Raw genomic sequence first — 21,572 nt, 5'->3', positions numbered from 1 at the left:
TAAAAATCTTCCAACAAACAAAAGTCCAGGACCAGATGGCTTCACAGGTGAATTACATCAAACATTTAGAGAAGAGCTAACACCCATTCTTCTCAAACTCTTCCAAAAAATTGCAGAGGAAGGAGCACTCCCAAACTCATTCTTTGAGGCCACCATCACCCTGATACCAAAACCAGACAAAGATACTACTTAAAAGAAAATTACAGACCAATTTTACTGATGAATATAGATGCAAAAATCCTCAACAAAATACTAGCAAACAGAATCCAACAACACATTAAAAGGCTCATACACCATAATCAAGTAGGATTTATCCCAGGGATGCAAGGATTCTTCAATATATGCAAATCAATCAATGTGATACACCATATTAAACTGAAGAATAAAAACCATATGATCATCTCAATAGATGCAGAAAAAGTTTTGACGAAATTCAACACCCATGTATGATAAAAACTCTCCAGAAAGTGGGCATAGAGGGAACCACCTCAACATAATAAAGGCCATATATGACAAACCCACAGCAAACATCATTCTCAAGGGTGAAAAACTGAAAGCATTTCCTCTAAGATCAGGAACAAGACAAGGATTTCCACTCTCACCACTATTATTCAACATAGTTTTGGAAGTCCTAGCCACAGCAGTCAGAGAAGAAAAAGAAATAAAAGGAATATAAATTCGAAAAGAAGAAGTAAAACTGTCACTGTTTGCAGATGACATGATACTCTACATAGAGAATCCTAAAGATGCCACCAGAAAACTACTAGATCTAATCAATGAATTTGGTAAAGTAGCAGGATATAAAATTAATGCACAGAAATCTCTTGCATTCCTATACAGTAACAATGAAAGATCAGAAAAAGAAGCTAAGGAAGCAATCCCATTCACAATTGCAACAAAAAGTATAAAATACCTAGGAATAAACCTACCTAAGGAGGTAAAAGACCTGTACTCAGAAAACTATAAGACACTGATGACAGAAATCAAAGATGACACAAACAGGTAGAGAGATATACCATGTCCTTGGATTGGAAGAATCAATATTGTGAAAATGAGTATACTACCCAAAGCAATCTACAGATTCAATGCAATCCCTATTAAATTACTAGTGGCATTTTTTACAGAACTAGAGCAAAAAAATCTTAAAATTTGTATGGAGACACAAAAGACCCTGTATAGCCAAAGCAGTCTTGAGGGAAAAAAACAGAGCTGGCAGAATCAGACTCCCTGACTTCAGACTATACTGCAAAGGTACAGTAATCAAGACAATATGGTACTGGCACAAAAACAGAAATATAGATCAATGGAACAGAACAGAAAGCCCAGAGATAAACTCACACACCTATGGTCAACTAAGGCAAGGATACACAATGGAGAAAAGACAGTCTCTTCAATAAGTGGTGCTGGGAAAACTGGACAGCTACATATAAAACAATGAAATTAGAACACTCCCCAACACCATACACAAAAATAAACTCAAAATGGATTGGAGGCCTAAATGTAAGACTGGACACTATAAAAATCTTAGAGGAAAACATAGGCAGAACACTCTTTGACATAAATCACAGCAAGATTTTTTTTGATCCCCCCCTAGAGTAATGGAAATAAAAACAAAAATAAACAAATGGGACCTAATGAAACTTAAAAGTTTTTGCAAAGCAAAGGAAACTACAAACAAGACGAAAAGACAACCCTCAGAATGGGAGAAAATATTTGCAGACAAATCAACGGACAAAGGATTAATCTCCAAAATATATAAACAGCTCATGCAGCTCAATATTAAAAAAACAAACAACCCAATCCAAAAATGGGCCAAAGAACTAAATAGACATTTCTCCAAAGAAGACATACAGATGGTCAAGAGGCATATGAAAAGCTGCTCAACATCACTAACTATTAGAGAAATGCAGATCAAAACTACAATGAGGTATCACCTCACACCAGTTAGAATGAGCATCATCAGAAAATCTACAAATATTGGAGAGGGTGTGGAGAGAAGGGAACCCTCTTGCACTGTTGGTGGGAATGTAAATTGATACAGCCACTATGGAGAACAGTATGGAGGTTCTTTATAAAACTAAAAATAGAATTACCATATGACTCAGCAATCCCACTACTGGGCATATACCCAGAGAAAACCATAATTTAAAAAGACACATGCACCGCAATATTCATTGCAGCAGTATTTACAATAGCCAGGTCATGGAAGCAACCTAAGTGCCCATCGACAGACGAATGGGTAAAGAAGAGGTGGTACATATATACAATGGAATATTACTCAGCCATAAAAAGGATCGGAATTGGGTCATTTGTAGAGACGTGGATGGATCTAGAGACTGTCATAGAGTGAAGTAAGAAAGAGAAAAACAAATATCGCATATTAACGCATATATGTAGAACCTAGAAAAATGGTACAGATGAATCGGTTTGCAGGGCAGAAATAGAGACACAGATATAGAGAACAAATGTATGGACACCAAGGGGGAAAGTGGCGGGGAGGGGGATGTTGGTGTTGGGATGAACTGGGAGATTGGGATTGACGTCTATACACTAATATGTATAAAATAGATAACTAATGAGAACCTGCTGTATAAAAAATAAATCAAATAAAATTCGATGGAAACAAACCAACCCTGGAACTGAAGATTAATTGTACTTACAACAATCAAGATGACACTAGTCAGACCGCTGATGACCAATTTCAAGGTGACTGTCAGAGCTGACTGTGCTGTTCTGCATGTAGCCCCCTCCCTTCACCTATAAAAGCTCTTATCCCCGGATTGTCACAGGAGTGGGGTGGGGGGGGAGTTGCCCTTTGGACAGGCATCCGCCACCTCCACCCCCATCCCTGGTTGCCAGCATCCAAAACAAAGCAAGGGTTCCTTTCCACCAAAAAAATAAAAAATAAAATAAATAAATAAATACAAAAATGTTTCTATTCTACTCTCACACTTGATTGGTAGCTTGTCTTGGTATAGAATTCTAGGTTCAAAGCTCTTTCCATCAGAATTATAATGGTTTCGCATCATTGTCTTTTAGCATCAGTGTTGCTCCTGAGAAATCTAATGCCTTATGAATTCTAGAGAAAGCAAGAATTTTAGTATCTGATTAATTCATCATTCTTCTCCCGAAATTCTTCATTCAGGGAAACAGAGGGGAGGAACGTTTTTTCCATTCCCTTTCCGGTTGGGTTAGAATTATCCTTGCATTTACTCCTTCCTCTGTGCCATGTGATTCATAGTTAAACTTTATGATCTATGGGAACATCTCCCGATATACGGTGATAAGGTATTTGACATTTAGAAACACTCTTCTGTTAACAGAGCCTAATTTCCAGCCCCCTGTCTGTGTCTGTGTTGACTCTTCCATTTTCTTTACACTTTTGCTATTATTATCTTAATCTTCCTGAGGAAAATGGATACTTCTGACGTAGAAAGAGGCCAGTAGAAAGAGGTTAAAAAGTGAAAAGTCTTCAATATATATTTTTAATATTTTAAAAAATTTCTTTATTACCATATGGAGCATTTTCCCCTCTTGGAAGTTTGGTTTTCACCACCTTACTCAATTGCCACTCACTTAATGTGATATTGTATAAACCATCTTCAGTTATCTGATTAAATACCTAGGTCTCTCATGTGGTGTGTGAATATCTCTGTACCGATTTATATTTTAATCCTAAATTTACTAGCTTGTTTTCTTCAGTCTGGTTATGTATGTTGCATAGCCCAAATGCAAACATTATTGATGCTGTTACATTTGGAATTACACCTCTGTCATTCAGAAGACAGTGGAAGAGGTATAAAGACAACCTATGTATAGATTATCCCTCTTTCTGCAGTGGAACCATATTCCACTGACCTATGGCAAAGCCAATCCAAAATACAGATTGTTATGATGATCAGACTAATCATTAAAACTGAAACAATCATATTCTCCCTCACATAAATCATTAAGACAGATGATACAAATGGATTTGACAGACCGTGGCCCAAAGATTCTTCACTTGTCAACAGAGCCTTGAGTTAACTGAAATCAAACTATTTCATTTATTAAGTTAGGGCCGACATAAAGATTTTCATAGTCAAGAATAATTACAAATATGAAATTACTTATGACAAATAAATGAAAGCGAGTCAAGAATAATTGCCAAATAGGAAACTACATTTTTTAGGTGATATAAGCATTTTAAATAATTAGATTGGATCTACTTCTTTGTAATTAATGGTTTATATAGATACTTTAACCACTGCAGTTCATTTTTTTTTTTAAAAAGTAAGTACTTAATCCTCATCAGTGTGAGATAAATTAAAGACAGAAGCTTATATTTCTTCTTCTGATGAAGGGCAAACTCCTCCAGATAGAAGTGTAGCATCTATTCTGCAGTACTACCACGTAAGAATTTTAAATAACTTGGATTATTTTGGTATCAAGTGGGATTTGTGGATGAAGAATATAGGTTTCTAAACTGTAATTTCTGTAGCTATGGCAATTAATATTCTCACTACAGGAGAAGTACCAGGAGAAGTGTAAAGAATCAGAATCTTAGCAGCCATTTGTCCATTCAACACCTACTAAATGCAGTCCATTTTGCTATGTAAGATGCAAAGGGGAACAAAACTGAGGATATATATAATTTGTGAAGTGGAACGCCTCATCATAGGAGGAAAAGTCATTGTTAGAGGAAACTGTGGGACTTACGGATGTCCCACAGCATTCTAGAGTCACAGACTGTGTTCTATTGTTTAATTTATAATATTTCTAGTTTTATTGGTTAAATCAATGGTGACTGAGAACACGTTATTTCAGAATCTATATAATAAAAAGAAATGTGATTTCGGAGTTCAGAAAACATAGAAAAAGATTAGTATTAAAATTTATCCCTGCAACCACAAGGAACACTCATAATTCATTATGTCTCATGTCTAAAATACTGCCAGAGCTTTTGAATGAAATTGTTAAGTTTTGAAAGCACGACGAATGACCTCTATTTTTTAAATTGTTGAAAGTAAGATAAAATTCTCCATCCAATTATGGAACTTGTTTACTGTAACTGAGAATGATTGAAACATTCCTGTCTACACAAATATTTCATAGAGTTTTCTTTCTGGTGACAGCTCTTCTTATCCTTCTCTTGTCAGTGTTACTGCAAAGGTTTGCAAGGGCTTTTTTAGTGTATAGAAGAGGTTCTATTGTTTTTTATTTCAAAAACATCTATTTCTTAGTGTGTGATGACAACTGCTTATGATAAAATGATAGGCTTTTTATGTATAACATAGAATTTCTTTTCCAAATACTTACACACCCTAAGGGAAATTATTTCTTGCATCCTGACAATTCTGTGAAATAGCATAAAACTGGTCACTCCTTTAATTTCTCATCATAAATATTCTTAAATGCCGCTTCTCAGAGCTAACGTGAAAATCACTTCCCATGACTGTGGACTATATGTGATATTTTTACTTATTTGTTTTTTGTGTTTTGTTCTGATACCTCCAACTTATAAAATTTGTTCGAATTGTTCTCATGTTAAATGCATGAAATTTTCTATAAAGACAGAAAAACTGTGTTTTCCGTCTTAATTTTCTACACGCTATTTGAAACACAGAAAATGCTCTAGTGGTATTCTAAGAATTTATGCAGATTCTGCTTAATCTTATGTTTCAAGCCTATGAAGCATATTCTAAAACAATAATCATAACACTTAAAATACACTTACTTGCATAACATTTTTGCTGAAGTGGGTTTTAGGTATCATATGTTCTGCAACATTCCCGGCAAGGGAGTACAAAGGATACTTTAAAATGAAACTTCCATCTTTTACTTCAGCTCCTTTCTTTGACTGAGAAGTTATGAATATATCTTGCCTTCATTTCACAAATGAAAATGTGTTCAAATGCAATTAATCTACGCTATTAACTCTATAAACATCTGCTGTATTTGTTAGAAACTTCAAAACTTTGCTCTGAACCAGTTAATTCTAAGTAATTTCTCAGTTAAATATTTACATGGGCTTCCATGATGATAAACTCTCGCCTGTCTTAAACAATCAGCAGATTGTCCAGAGAGAGCTATGTGCAGTGTAACACACTGTTATAGCGATCCACTGGGACTTAAAATGGTTTAGCTGGCTGGGACTATTTTTTGCATATTTTTATCCTAGCTAAAAGGGGTAACAGCCTTAGGAATTCCTTTCCTTGTCAACGTTTTTAATGTCCAGAATTCTTTTTTTAAAATGAATGCTTGTATAGATGTATGCAGATGTTTACATCGTGAATATCCTAAGTACATTCTTAAGCTTCTCTTTCAGAAAAGCAAGAAATCTTCATGTTTGTGAAATTTTAGGAATAAAACAATTTAGAGTAATTTTCATAGCAGCCTAAGTAGATGGAAAAAGAAAAAAATGGATAGGCATTGTTCTTCACCACATTAAACTGAAGAAGAAAATAATGCACAGATTATGCAAAGATGTCATGTGCACAAAGATACTTAAATATGATTCTCTAACTAGAAAAATGGTATAAACCTGTAAAACATCAAATAATTGTCAAAGATTTAAATAGGTTCCATAATGGAGATGATGTCAAAAATGGTAGATGATTGTTTTTAATTTGAGCTTTCACAGGCTTTTGGATTTTTTTCTTTATTGAAATATAACATATATACAGAAAAGTATGTATCACAAGTTGTAGTTCAAAGGAGTTTTTACAAATTGAATATATCCACTTTACCAACATATAGATCAAGAATCAGAGCAATTGAACACAACCATGATACCAAAATCCAGATCAAGAATCAGAACAAACTCTTCTGTATTACAATAAGAGTAGATGATTAATTCTTCAATGAACTGTAAGGCAATTTTACTCTTAGAAATCAGAGAGTGGAATGATCACTTTAGATGAGAAATACAGACAAAATTGAAAGTCCTCCAATGTGGTATTTAAGTCCAAGGCCAAGTATTGAAAATAAATATAATTACATGTAGACCAGAAACCTTTTCCTACCACTACCACCGCTCAGTGTTATTCTATCTCCGTTTAGTTCCTTATGATCCAACTTTGTAAGTACTTATTGAGTCTCTTCTGTAAGTGTGGTAAAGGATAGAAAAAAATGATTCTTTGTTCTCTAGAACTCATAATCAACTGAGAGGATGAGTAAAGCACAAACATGGCATTTACAAGGTCAGAGTAGGAAGGAATTATGGGAAGCGTTCTGACACAAATGCTGGGCTCTACCCAAGTTTAATTTGAGGAGCATCAGCCTAGGTATATCTACAATTTTTATGCTAAGTGGTAGGTTAATCCATTGTTTGACTTTACTAAATGCAAGGAGTAGTTAGCTGGAGAATTGTAAATAATGTATCATCCCCAAATTTTAATTTCTTATTTCTGGGAAAAAATATGATTTTTCCACAGTTGGATGACCTATGTTTTACTAATGACAATATTGATATCATTGTTCTTTGTAAATGTCAACTAGTAATATTCAATCAAGTCAGATCAAAAATATTCTGAATATTAATGTAATATAGCTAGGATTAAAACCTGGTCATGGATAATTCAAATAGTGAATAATTCATTGGAGATTAAGAATAATCCCACTTTTTTTTTTAAATTTATTTATTTATTTATTTATTTATTTTTGGCTGCTTTGGGTCTTTGTCTCTGTGCAAGGGCTTTCTCCAGTTGCGGCAAGTGGGGGCCACTCTTCATCGCGGTGCGCGGGCCTCTCACTGTTGCGGCCTCTCCCGTTGCGGAGCACCGGCTCCAGACGCGCAGGCTCAGTAGTTGTGGCTCAGGGGCCTAGCCGCTCCGCGGCATGTGGGATCCTCCCAGACCGGGGCACGAACCCGTGTCGCCTGCATTGGCAGGCAGACTCTAATCCCACTTTTTCATCAGATTCCTTTCTGGGTCCCCGACTTAGCAAAGGTAAGGGGTGGGGGAGGATTATTCAGAATCATGACCGTACAGGAGGCATATTAGTGGGTTTATGTGTGTGAGTGTATCGTATCTTACTTTTGGACTTTTCACACAAAAGGTTCTCATAAATTTTTTTTGAATCCATGAAATACATTCCAAATCAAGTTTAATATTATCGTCTTATGTAGGCTTTTGCTATATAATTTCGCCAACTAGTAAAGGGAATGGAATTTTGATTACATGTGGCTCAGAATTAATTGTACTCCCTTGATGAATGTTTGGTGTGTGTATGTTTTAGTAGGTCATGATTAGAAACACTGAAAGAGCTGTCAACATTTGGATGGATATCAAAAATGTTACGTATAAGTTTGACTATTCATGAAATGAAAATAGTTTCCTAAGGGTAAAGCGGAAGAGTTTTATCTGGAGCCAAGATTGTGTCAATCTTGTAAGAAATGACACAACTCCCTGTAATTACCTTGTAATTAATATTTGGTGTATTTGGATTTCAAAATTTGATTTTCTTATACACGTTAGGAATTTACCATCCTAAAGTTGGCCTAATTAGCCAACTTTCCTTGGTTATATACCATTTGCCAGGTGTTTTTGGTAAAAACAAACATAACTGATCACCTTTTTCATTCCCTGGTTTTTATTCCTGCTTAAATCAATAAAACATAGGTTCTACATGCCCCTATAACATTAAAGTGTTCCAAAAATAAGTAAAAGAAATTAATAAATACATATATTTTATGAATATTTTGTGGAGAAAGACTCAGAAAGATTTGGGGAACACTGAGGATGGGTGATACATCCAGGATGTTTTGTACTAATGCTTTTTCAAAATTACTTATAGTAATTTACACTAAATTCTGACAATATTAATCAAAGGAAAACTGAGTGAAAAATTAAAATATATCTATAACCTTTTAATCTATTCTAAATAAAATTAGATGGTGAACTTAATGTTATGACATTTATGAAAATTCAGTTTCTATAAAACACCAAAAAATGTATACATAATAAATAATTATAGGTCATCACAAGCACACCTGGTGTTTTAGTTTAAAGGTAGTCATGACTTTAAAGGAAACAGTCACATTATAAAAATGAATCCTAAATTTTAAAAATTAGATAATAAAAGAATGTTTCTCCTAGAATGAAGGTGAATTCAGATATGTTTGAATAGATTTCTCATATTCCAAAGAGTTTAAGACATTTAATATATAATAGGTTAACCATACATGTTTTTTTAACATCTTTATTGGAGTATAATTGCTTTACAATGGTGTGTTAGTTTCTGCTTTATAACAAAGTGAATCAGTTATACATATACATATATCCCCATATCTCTTCCCTCTTGCGTCTCCCTCCCTCCCATCCTCCCTATCCCACCCCTCTAGGTGGTCACAAAGCACCGAGCTGATCTCCCTGTGTTATGCGGCTACTTCCCACTAGCTATCTATTTTACATTTGGTAGTGTATATATGTCCATGCCACTCTCTCACTTTGTCCCAGCTTACCCTTCCCCCTCCCCATATCCTCAAGTCTCTAGTAGGTCTGCGTCTTTATTACTGTCTTGCCCCTAGGTTGTTCATGACTTTTTTTTTTTTAGATTCCATATATATGTGTTAGCATACAGTATTTGTTTTTCTCTTTCTGACTTAATTCATACTGTAGGACAGACTCTAGGTCTATCCACCTCACTACAAATGCCTCCATTTCGTTTCTTTTTATGGCTGAGTAATATTCCATTGTATACATGTGCCACATCTTCTTTATCCATTCATCTGTCGATGGACACTTAGGTTGATTCCATGTCCTGACTATGGTAAATAGAGCTGCAATGAACATTGTGGTACATGACTCTTTTTGAATTATGGTTTTCTCAGGGTATATGCCCAGTAGTGGGATTGCTGGGTCGTATGGTAGTTCTATTTTTAGTTTTTTAAGGAACCTCCATACTGTTCTCCAGAGTGGCTGTATCAATTTACATTCCAACCAAAAGTGCAAGAGTGTTCCCTTTTCTCCACACCCTCTCTAGCATTTATTGTTTCTACATTTTTTGATGATGGCCATTCTGACGGGTGTGAGATGATATCTCATTGTAGTTCTGATTTGCATTTCCCTAATGATAAATGATGTTGAGCATTCTTTCATGTGTTTGTTGGCAATCTGTGTATATTCTTTGGAGAAATGTCTATTTAGGTCTTCTGCCCATTTTTGGATTGGGTTGTTTGTTTTTTGATATTGAGCTGCATGAGCTGCTTGTAAATTTTGGAGATTAATCCTTTGCCAGTTGCTTCATTTGCAAATATTTTCTCCCCTTCTGAGGGTTGTCTTTTCGTCTTGTTTATGGTTTCCTTTGCTGTGCAAAAGTTTTTAAGTTTCATTAGGTCCCATTTGTTTATTTTTGTTTTTATTTCCATTTCTCTAGGAGGTGGGTCAAAAAGGATCTTGCTGTGATTTATGTCATGGAGTGCCTATGTTTTCCTCTAAGAGTTTAATAGTGTCTGCCTTACATTTAGGTCTTTAATCCATTTTGAGTTTATTTTTGTGTATGGTGTTAGGGAGTGTTCTGATTTCATTCTTTTACATGTAGCTGTCCCGTTTTCCCAGCACCACTTACTGAAGAGGCTGCCTCTTCTCCACTGTATATTCTTACCTCCCTTATCAAAGATAAGGTGACCATATGTGCGTGGGTTTATCTCTGGGCTTTCTATCCTGTCCCATTGATCTATATTTCTGTTTTTGTGCCAGTACCATACTGTCTTGATTACTGTAGCTTTGTAGTATAGTCCAAAGTCCAGGAGCCTGATTGCTCCAGCTCCGTTTTTCTTTCTCAAGATTGCTTTGGCTGTTCGGGGTCTTTTGTGTTTCCATACAAATTTCAGATTTTTTGTTCTAGTTCTGTGAAAAATGCCAGTGGTAGTTTGATAGGGATTGCATTGAATCTGCAGATTGCTTTGGGTAGTATAGTCATTTTCACAATGTTGATTCTTCCAATCCAGAAACATGGTATATTTCTCCACCTATTTGTATCATCTTTAATTTCTCTCCTCAGTGTCTTATAATTTTCTGCATACAGGTCTTTTGTCTCCTTAGGTAGGTTTATTCCTAGATGTTTTATTCTTTTTGTTGCAGTGGTAAATGGGAGTGTTTTCTTAGTTTCACTTTCAGATTTTTCATCATTAGTGTATAGGAATGCAAGAGATTTCTGTGCATTAATTTTGTATCCTGCTACTTTACCAAATTCATTGATTTGCTCTAGTAGTTTTCTGGTGGCATCTTTAGGATTCTCTATGTATAGTATCATGTCTTCTGCAAACAGTGACAGCTTTACTTCTTCTTTTCCGATTTGGATTCCTTTTATTTCTTTTTCTTCTCTGATTGCTGTTGCTAAAGCTTCCAAAACTATGTTGAATAATAGTGGTGAGAATGGACAACCTTGTCTTGTTCCTGATGTTAGAAGAAATGGTTTCAGTTTTTCACCATTGAGAACGATGTTGGCTGTGGGTTTGTCATATATGACCGTTATTATGTTGAGGTAAGTTCCCTCTGTGCCTAGTTTCAGGAGGGTTTTTATCATAAATGGGTGTTGAATTTTGTCGAAAGCTTTCTCTGCATCTATTGAGATGATCATATGGTTTCTCTCCTTCAATTTGTTAATATGGTGTATCACATTGATTGATTTGCGTATATTGAAGAATCCTTGCACTCCTGGGGTAAACTCCACTTGATCATGGTGTATGATCCTTTTAATGTGCTGTTGGATTCTGTTTACTAGTATTTTGTTGAGGATTTTTGCATCTATGTTCATCAGTGATATTGGCCTGTAATTTTCTTTTCTTGTACTATCTTTGTCTGGTTTTGGTATCAGGGTGATGGTGGCCTCGTAGAAGGAGTTTGGGAGTGTTCCTGCCTCTGCTATGTTTTGGAAGAGTTTGAGAAGGATAAGTGTTAGCTCTTCTCTAAATGTTTGATAGAATTCGCCTGTGAAGCCATCTGGTCCTGGGCTTTTGTTTGTTGGAAGATTTTTAATCACAGTTTCAATTTCAGTGCTTGTAATTGTTCTGTTCATATTTTCTATTTCTTCCTGGTTCAGTCTCAGAAGGTTGTGCATTTCTAAGAATTTGTTCATTTCTTTCAGGTTGTCCAATTTATTGGCATATAGTTGCTTGTAGTAATCTCCTATGATCCTTTGTATTTCTGCAGTGTCACTTGTCACTTCTCCTTTTTCATTTCTAATTCTATGGATTTGAGTCTTCTTCCTTTTTTTCTTGATGAATCTGGCTAGTGGTTTATCAATTTTGTTTATCTTCTCAAAGAACCAATTTTTAGTTTTATTGACCTTTGCTATCGTTTCCTTCATTTCTTTTTCATTTATTTCTGATGTGATCTTTATGATTTCTTTCCTTCTGGTAACTTTGGGGTTTTTTTGTTCTTCTTTCTCTAACTGCTTTAGATGTAAGGTTAGGTTGTTTATTTGAGATGTTTCTTGTTTCTTAAGGTAGTATTGTATTGCTATAAACTTCCCTCTTAGAACTTCTTTTGCTGCATCCCACAGGTTTTGAGTCATCGTGTTTTCATTGTCATTTGTTTCTAGGTATTTTTTGATTTCCTCTTTGATTTCTTCAGTGATCTCTTGGTTAGTAAGTAGTTTATTGTTTAGCTTCCATGTGTTTGTATTTTTTACAGATTTTTTCCTGTAATTGATATCTAGTCTCATAGTGTTGTGATTGGAAAAGATACTTGGTATAATTTCAATTTTCTTAGATTTACCAAGGCTTGATTTGTGATCCAAGATATGATCTATCCTGGAGAATGTTCCATGAGCACTTGAGAAGAAAGTGTATTCTGTTGTTTTTGGATGGAATGTCCTATAAATACCAAGTCTATCTTGTTTAATGTGTCATTTAAAGCTTGTGTTTCCTTATTTATTTTCATTTTGGATGATCTGTCCATTGGTGAAAGTGGGGTGTTAAAGTCCCCTACTATGATGGTGTCACTGTCAATTTCCCCTTTATGGCTGTTAGCATTTGCCTTACGTATTAAGGTGCTCCTGTGTTGGGTCCATAAATATTTACAATTGTTATATCTTCTTCTTGGATTGATCCCTTGATCATTATGTAGTGTCCTTCTTTGTCTCTTGTAATAGTCTTTGTTTTAACGTCTATTTTGTCTGATATGAGAATTGCTACTCCAGCTTTCTTTTGATTTCCATTTGCATGGAATATCTTTTTCCATCCCCTTACTTTCAGTCTGTATGTGTCCCTAGGTCTGAAGTGGGTGTCTTGTAGACAGCATATATACGGGTCTTGTTTTTGTATCCATTCAGCCAGTTTATGTCTTTTGGTGGGAGCATTTAATCCATTTACATTTAAGGTAATTATCGATATGTATGTTCCTATGACCATCTTCTTAATTGTTTTGGGTTTGTTATTGTAGGTCTTTTCCTTCTCTTGTGTTTCCTGCCTAGAGAAGTTCCTTTAGCATTTGTTGTAAAGGTGGTTTGGTGGTGCTGAATTCTCTTAGCTTTTGCTTGTCTATAAAGGTTTTAATTTCTCCGTCACATCTGAATGAGATCCTTGCTGTGTAGAGTAATCTTGGTTATAGGTTTTTCGCCTTCATCACTTTAAATATGTCCTGCCACTCCCTTCTGGCTTGCAGAGTTTCTGCTGAAAAATCAGCTGTTAACCTTATGGGGAGTCCCTTGTATGTTATTTGTTGTTTTTCCCTTGCTGCTTTTAATATTTTTTCTTTGTATTTAATTTTTGATAGTTTGTCTAATATGTGTCTTGGCGTGTTTCTCCTTGGATTTATCCTGTATGGGACTTTCTGTGCTTCCTGAACTTGATTAACTATTTCCTTTTCCATATTAGGGAAGTTTTCAACCATAATCTCTTCAAATATTTTCTCAGTCCCTTTCTTTTTCTTTTATTCTTCTAGGACCCCTATAATTCGAATGTTTGTGCATTTAATGTTGTCCCAGAGGTCTCTGAGACTGTCCTCAATTCTTTTCATTTTTTTTCTTTATTCTGCTCTGCAGTGGTTATTTTCACTATTTTATCTTGCAGGTCACTTATCTGTTCTTCTGCCTCAGTTATTCTGCTGTTGACCCCTTCTAGAGAATTTTTAATTTCATTTATTGGTTGTTCATCACTGTTTGTTTGCTCTTTCTTTCTCCTAGGTCCTTGTTAAATGTTTCTTTTATTTTCTCCATTCTATTTCCAAGATTTTGCATCATCTTTACTATCATTATTCTGAATACTTTTTCAGATAGACTGCCTATTTCCTCTTCATTTGTTAGGTCTGGTGAGTTTTTACCTTGCTTCTTCATCTGGTGTGTGTTTCTCTGTCTTCTCATTTTGCTTAACTTACTGTTTTTGGGGTCTCCTTTTCGCAGGCTGCAGGTTCATAGTTCCCGTTGTTTTTGGTGTCTGCCCCCAGTGGCTAAGAATGGTTCAGTGAGTTGTGTAGGCTTCCTGGTGGAGGGGACTAGTGCCTGTGTTCTGGTGGATGAGGCTGGATCTTGTCTTCTGGTGGGCAGGTCCATGTCTGGTGGTGTGTTTTGGGGTGTCTGTGACCTTATTATGATTTTTGGCAGCCTCTGTGCTAATCAGTGGGGTTGTGTTCCTGTCTTGCTAGTTGTTTGGCATAGGGTGTCCAGCACTGGAGCTTGGTGGTCGTTGAGTGGAGCTGGGTCTTGGCGTTGAGATGGAGAGCTCTGGGAGATTTTTGCCATTTGATATTACGTGGAGCTGGGAGGTCTCTTGTGGACCAATGTCCTCAACTTGGCTCTCCAACCTCAGAGGCACAGCCCTGATGCCTGGCTGAAGTACCAAGAGCTTGTCATCCACACGGCTCAGAATAAAAGGGAGAAAAAAAAGAAAGAAAGAAGAAAATAAAATAAAACAAAATATTTATTGAAATAGAAAATAAAAAATAATTATTAAAAAAAATTTTAAGTAATAAAAAAAGAAAAAAGAGTGCAACCAAACCAAAAGACAAATCCACCTATGATAACAAGCGCTAATAAGTATACTAAAAAAAAACAAAAACAAAGGGACAGACAGAACCCTAGGACAAATGGTAAAAGCAAAGCTATACAGACAAAATCACACACAGAAGCATATGCATACACAATCACAAAAATAGAAAAAGGGAAAAAAATATATGTATCATTGCTCCCAAAGTCCACCGCCTCAATTTGGGATGATTCGTTGTCTGTTCAGGTATTCCACAGATGCAGGTACATCAAGTTGATTGTGGAGATTTAATCCGCTGCTCCTGAGGCTGCTGGGAGAAATTTCCCTTTCTCTTCTTTGTTCACACAGCTCCCAGAGTTCAGCTTTGTATCTGGACCCGCCTCTGCATGTAGGTTGCCTGAGGGCGTCTGTCCTTTGCTCAGACAGGACAGGGTTAAAGGAGCAGCTGCTTTGGGGGCTCTGGCTCCCTCAGGACGGGGGGAGGGAGGGGTACGGATGCGGGGCGAGCCTGCAGCGGCAGAGGCGTCGTGACGTTGCAGCAGCCCGAGGCGCGCCGTGCGTTCTCCCGGGGAAGTTGTCCCCGAATCACGGGAGCCTGGCCATGGCGGGTTGCACAGGCTCCCAGGAGGGGCGGTGTGGAGAGTGACCTGTGCTCGCACACAGGCTTCTTGGTGGTGGCAGCAGCAGCCTTAGCGTCTCATGCCCGTCTCTGGGGTCCGCGCTGATAGCCGCGGCTCACGCCCATCTCTGGAGCTCCTTTAAGCGGCGGTCTTAATCTCCTCTCCTCACGCCCCAGGAAACAAAGAGGGAAGTAAAAGTCTCTTGCCTCTTCGGCAGCTCCTGACGTTTCCCCGTACTCCCTCCCAGCTAGCTGTGGTGCGCTAGTCCCTTCAGGCTGTGTCCACGCCGCCAACCCCAGTCCTCTCCCTGGGATCCGACCGAAGCCCGAGCCTCAGCTCCCAGCCCCCGCCCGCCCCGGCGGGTGAGCAGACAAGCCTCTCGGGCTGGTATCTCTCTGCTTTGCCCTCTGCACCCCCGTGGCTGCACTCTCCTCCGTGGCTCAGAAGCTTCCCCCCTCCTCCACCCGCTCTCTCCGCCCGCGAAGGGGCTTCCTAGTGTGTGGAAACCTTTCCTCCTTCACATCTCCCTCCCACTGGTGCAGGTCCCGTTCCTATTCTTTTGTCTCTGTTTTTTCTTTTTTCTTCTGCCCTACGCAGGTACGTGGGTAGCTTCTTGACTTTTGGGAGGTCTGCCGTCTTCTGCCAGCGTTCAGGAGGTGTTCTGTAGGAGTTGTTCCACATGTAGATGTAGTTCTGATGTATCTGTGGGGCGGAAGGTGATCTCCACGTCTTACTCTTCCACCATCTTGAGCCATACATATTTTTAAAACCCTTTGAACAGTACTGGCTTTACCAAAAAGCTTTTTTTTTTTTTTTACAGTGAATTGATTTCCCATTATGATTTTTTTTTCACTCAGACATTAACAGGCATCTAGTGTTGAATAAGACACTGATTCTACCTGTTGTCCTTAGAGCCTAGTGAATCATTACCTGAATAATCTTTTAAATAGACTTATGATAAGTACTTTAAAGAACAAGTACAAGGCACCCTACGACTGATGAAACAAGGCATTCATCTCTTCACGTGGACAACCGGAGGAGGTCAGGCTGGGTTTTCAGGTTTGGCTGTGCTGTGTAGGATGGAGGGGGCCATGTCTAGTGTCACCAAGGAGACTCTCATAGATGAGCAAGCAAGAAGGGTGATGGAGCTGAAGGATGAAGGGAGATAATAGATGGATCCAAATCTACTGTGGAGCTACAGCAATTGGACTTGGGGACTGGATGTGAAAGAGAAGTGAGAGAGGCAGGCATGGAGGACTAGTTATAGATTCCTGGCAGGAGCCCTAGCAGGATGGTGCGTGGGTTTACGGAGTTGGGGGGTGCTGGAAGAGGACCCGGTTTTGGTGGGAGGGTCCTAGATGTGGTGTCACTGTGCTAAATTCAAGTGCTGGTGAGAGAGCAGAGTGGGCGTGTCAGGCAGGCAGTTGGATGTGTGGACCTGCAACTCAGAGATAAACTGAGTTATAAATCTTGGCATCATTGGCCTGGAGAATCCAAAGTTCATGGTACATGAGACCATGGTGGGAGAGTATAGACTGGGAAGAAACAGGCCTAAACCCTCACACTGAAAGGTTGAATAGGGAAGGAGGAAGCAGCAGGGGAGACTAAGAAGCTTTCAGAGAGGTAACAACTAGCAGTCAATGCCGGAGACTTTAAAATCAGCAGTGTCATCATTTTGATTTTCATGCTGAGTGAGAATTCCTGTGTAATAGTAACTGTCTGTGAGAACCAGGAGACTGACTTTAAGATTCGTGCACCTGGGATTTCCTGGGCCTTTTGTATAATTGAAAAAAAAAAAAAGGTTATTTTTTCTACCACTTGACAATGTTATGGGTAAGTATTAAATAATGTCTATGATGCTAAAAATTAAATGTTAGGAGTAGATGAATGTTGAAGCCAACGTCATAACTAGGTGTTTTCTCAGCAGATAGTCACAGAGCCACTCTCAACCAAAAATGCCATTGCATATATAGAGTTTAAATATATGAAGCAGCATTTCTTTCTGCCTGCAAATATTGTTACCATTTATTGATGGCAGTTTGATAAAACATGGTTCCAATCATATGGGAGTCGCCACTGGGGGTGAACACTGCCCCTCACACGTGGTTACGAATCACCTTTTTTTTCTTTTCTGGTGTTAACTCCAAAGATAAACCAGTCGAAGGACAGTTCATCATTATTAATGTATTAGGTAGCCTAGGCTTGGAAGAGTTCGAATCACTTTAAAAGTTTTCTATAATCAATAAAATAGGTATTAATTTTCACAACATTCTCTGCAAAGCAGGTATACTTGAAACAATCAATTAATATGTGTTCTTTTTCCTCCTAGGGCTCCCTGGGGATCCAAGGCCCCCAAGGTCCACCTGGAAAAGAGGGTCAGAGGGTAAGTAAACACAGAACAACTGGCATGCATTACTAACTCAGGGGTTACTTATTTCTGAACACTTATAAAAATAAAATCAAAATACAGCAAGCAGATGGGCACGAGGAGAATATCAACTACCTGAAAGCCGAAATTTGAGATTTGAGATTTTGACAGCGCTTTTACAATCCAGAAAATTCTATATAGTTTCCAGATCGGCAGCACAAATGTGGAGATATAATTTGGGTGAAATGAATTAACCGTAATTTGATCTGGAGCACGTTGGTCCTGTTTTGGGGTTTTTGAGTTAAGCTCATCTTTGCAGAGTTAAGTTCGATGGGTTATATTTGTGGAGTTCTAGCCTGTTCATGAATTCTGTAAAGACTGTGGATATCAACTACATTCTTTAGCCAAATTAAATCGCTGACATCCGTGACTCTTTGTAGTTACTTTCCTGCCTTTGAGATAAAATATGTAGTATGTGGGTACTTTGTACTTGCCGTGGGAGGATAGCAATCACCTTCCAGGGCAGTTAGGCTTACTGGCTCCCCCTAAAAGGAACCCCTGCAGTGACAGATCATTGGTCGGCTCTGCATGAACACTTTCTGCAAGGGGGCACCCCATTCTTGTCGCTAGTTGTTATTAGCTGTTTTCAAATCGTGTTAAGTCTCCAAACATTGTATGTGTGCTTTCTTATATGAAGAGTATTTTGAACTTTTGTTACCTTAGGGATGAGAGTTGTGTGACTCACAGAGTGTAGATGACTTGCCTAAAGTCATAGAACTACTAAAAAGTCGAGCCAGGACTTGAATTTGGGGCTTCTGGCTTTGGATCCCGTGTTCTTTTTTACTGTCCCAGTCTATTGACCCCAAATCTCTTTTCAGTCATTTAAATTTATTATTCCCAGTTCTGCCCACTAGACTAGATGATGTCTAAGTTTTCTCAGTTAGAACATTTCTATGTCCAGTTTTTATTCCCAGTGGCTATTTCAGTGAACAAAAAAAGGCTTAATAAGTTTTGATGGCTAAGAAAATAAAAGGGAAAATCTTGTGAATAATAGCTAACATTTATCAGCTACCTACATGTGCTAAATGATTCATATTTCATTTATTTCTCACAATAGCTCTCTGAAGTAGGTTCTACGATAGCCCTCACAGAGAAAACTGAGTTCAAACACTTTGCTAGTAAGTGGACTATGCTGATATTTTAAAAGTATTTACAAAATAGTCACATTTGGGTTCTAGTCTCAACACCTATGTGTACAATTATAGTTTCCCCTTTTACCTTTCCAGCCCCTCTCTATCCAAGTGTTCATTAATCCACGTGATCAATGTTTTAAATAGTCTTGGGGAAACATAGACGATTACTTCCCTAGATCTGTGTTTTTGAGGCTGCCTTAAGCGTTTTCACCCACTGGGGGCAGAGGACTAGACGAAATGATCATGTGAAGTTAATTTCCAAGCTTCTTATTCTATTTTCTCACAGTAATGACCAAGATGTCTGTTGTATCTAGGACCATGTTTCTGAATTAATTTCTGTCTGCAGCATCCAGGGAACATTTTCCTTCTAGTAACTACCCCTTCCTGGAAACTGAGTGATAAATTATACTCCCTAGTTAATATCCAAAATATGTAAGGAACTCATGCAACTCAATAGCAAAAAAAACCAATAACCCCATTTAAAAATGGGCAAAGGACCTGAATAGACACTTCTCAAAAGAAGACATACACATGGACAACAGGTATATGAAAAGGTAGCTAATCATCAAGGAAATGCAAATCAAAACCACAGTGAGCTATCACCTCACACCAGCTAGAATGGCTAGTATCAGAAAGACAAGAGACACTAAGTGTTGGCCAGGGTGTGGGGAATAGGGAACCCTCGTGCACTGTTGGTGGGAATGTAAACTGGTACAGCCAGTGTGGAAAAGAGTATGGAGGCTCCTCCAAAAAAGTAAAAATAGAACTACCTTACGACCCAGCAATCCCACTTCTGGGTGTATATCTAAAGGGAGGAAATCAGTATTTCGAAGAGATATGCATACTCCCATGATATGGAAACAACCTAAAGGTCTATTGACAGATGAATGGATAAAGAAAATGTGATTACACACACACACACACACACACACATACACACACACACACACACACACACACACACACACACACACACACACAGTCGAATATTATTCAGCCTTAATAAAGAAGGAGATCTTGCCACTTGCGATAACATGGAGGAACCTGGAGGACTTTATGCTACACGAAAGAAGCCAGACACAGAAATACAAATACGCCTTTGCATGTGGAATCTGAGAATGTAAAATCCATAGAAACAGAGAGTAAGTAGACTGGTGGTTACTGGAGGCTGGGTAGAGAAGGGGGTAAGAGAAGATGTCAGTCAAGGGATACGATTTTTAGTTATACAAGATGGATAAGTTCTGGGGACTTAATGTACAACAATGAGACTGTAGTTAATATTGTGTTGTATACTTGAAATTGGCTAAAAGGGTAGATCTTAAGTGTTTCCACTACAAAAAAAGTAACTATTTGTGAGGGGATGGATATGTTAATTAGCTTGATTGTGGTGACTTTCACAATGCGTAAGTATATCAGATCAAGTTGTATACCTTAAATATATAAAATTTTAATTGTCAACAATAACTCAGTAAAGTACAATGATAAATAGATTTTTAATTTCAGCTCCAAAAAAAAACCCTAGGTGGTTTGAGATGGAAATTATGGAGTCAGGTGGGTGAAGCTAGGCAGTATGTCTGATTTCTTCCCCCTGTGGCAGAGCTTTTTTTTTTTTTTAATTTTGTGTGGTAAGAACATTTAACATGAGATCGTCTCCCTTAAGAAATTTTAAGCATACAAGGAACTTGTACTTCTGACTTGTACTGACATGTGGTCAATTCAAGGTGCCTCCTCCTTTATTTTAATGAAAACTTCTTCCCAGTCAGATCTTCATCCATCCTGTGATTGTGCAGTTGCCTTTCTTTATCACAGAGTAGGAATTGACCCTTGTGATAGTTAAATTTCATCTTCTGGATTTTAGTTTCTAATACCATTCTATTGTGTTTTTTTCCAGTGAAATAGCTCCCAGATTTACATCACCTTAAATTTTGATAAGCCTACCCGCTGAGTCTTCATTCATATCACTAATAAATCCTGAGCAGAAAAGGGCCTGAAAACTCTGAGTAACACCAGCAAAGCTCCATCTTGTCTACCATTGATATTCGTGTGACATGATACAAGTCATGTACAAATACATTCGAACTCTCCCTCCTTCCAACCCACATTTCTTAATTTGGCTTGTAAGATAATTATGAGAGTCTTTGTCAGACTAGATGAAATGAAGACTATTCAGATGAGGCTCTTTGAAAATAGTAATGCTTCAAATTGAAATTGTACCCTAGTGAAGCTTACATTTCAGAAGAAGGTGAATTAAAGAATAAATTAAACTTATGTAGTCTTCATGATAATTTTGGAGGAACGTATTCAAATTGTAAAGTTCAACCGCTATATTATGCAAATTTACTCCATTTATAAATATGTATAGTTCAGATAATTTTATATTACTTTTATTCTAACTTATCAACGAGTAACAGTGTCAGAAACTAAGGAATGTAATAGAATTTTGTAGATAATGTTAGGCAAGGTTTATCATTATTACTACTGCT

General features: G+C 37.6%; 1 protein-coding gene across 4 annotated transcripts in view; it reads left to right on the top strand.

Moving 5' to 3' along the window:
* The window catches only part of COL19A1 (collagen type XIX alpha 1 chain), a 379,271-nt gene that overhangs the window by 200,715 nt on the left and 156,984 nt on the right, over positions 1-21,572 (top strand). For all 4 annotated transcript variants that reach the window (XM_057528157.1, XM_057528158.1, XM_057528156.1 and 1 more), the window contains one exon: positions 17,858-17,911. In XM_057528157.1, the coding sequence (XP_057384140.1) occupies positions 17,858-17,911 (54 nt within the window). The remainder of the gene's footprint in view (positions 1-17,857; positions 17,912-21,572) is intronic.

This window comes from Balaenoptera acutorostrata, chromosome 14 (genome assembly GCF_949987535.1).
Source record: "Balaenoptera acutorostrata chromosome 14, mBalAcu1.1, whole genome shotgun sequence".
NCBI classification, from domain to species: Eukaryota; Metazoa; Chordata; class Mammalia; order Artiodactyla; family Balaenopteridae; genus Balaenoptera; species Balaenoptera acutorostrata.
The sequence above is the reverse complement of the archived record's forward strand: the minus strand, read 5'-3'. Positions and strand labels throughout refer to the sequence as shown.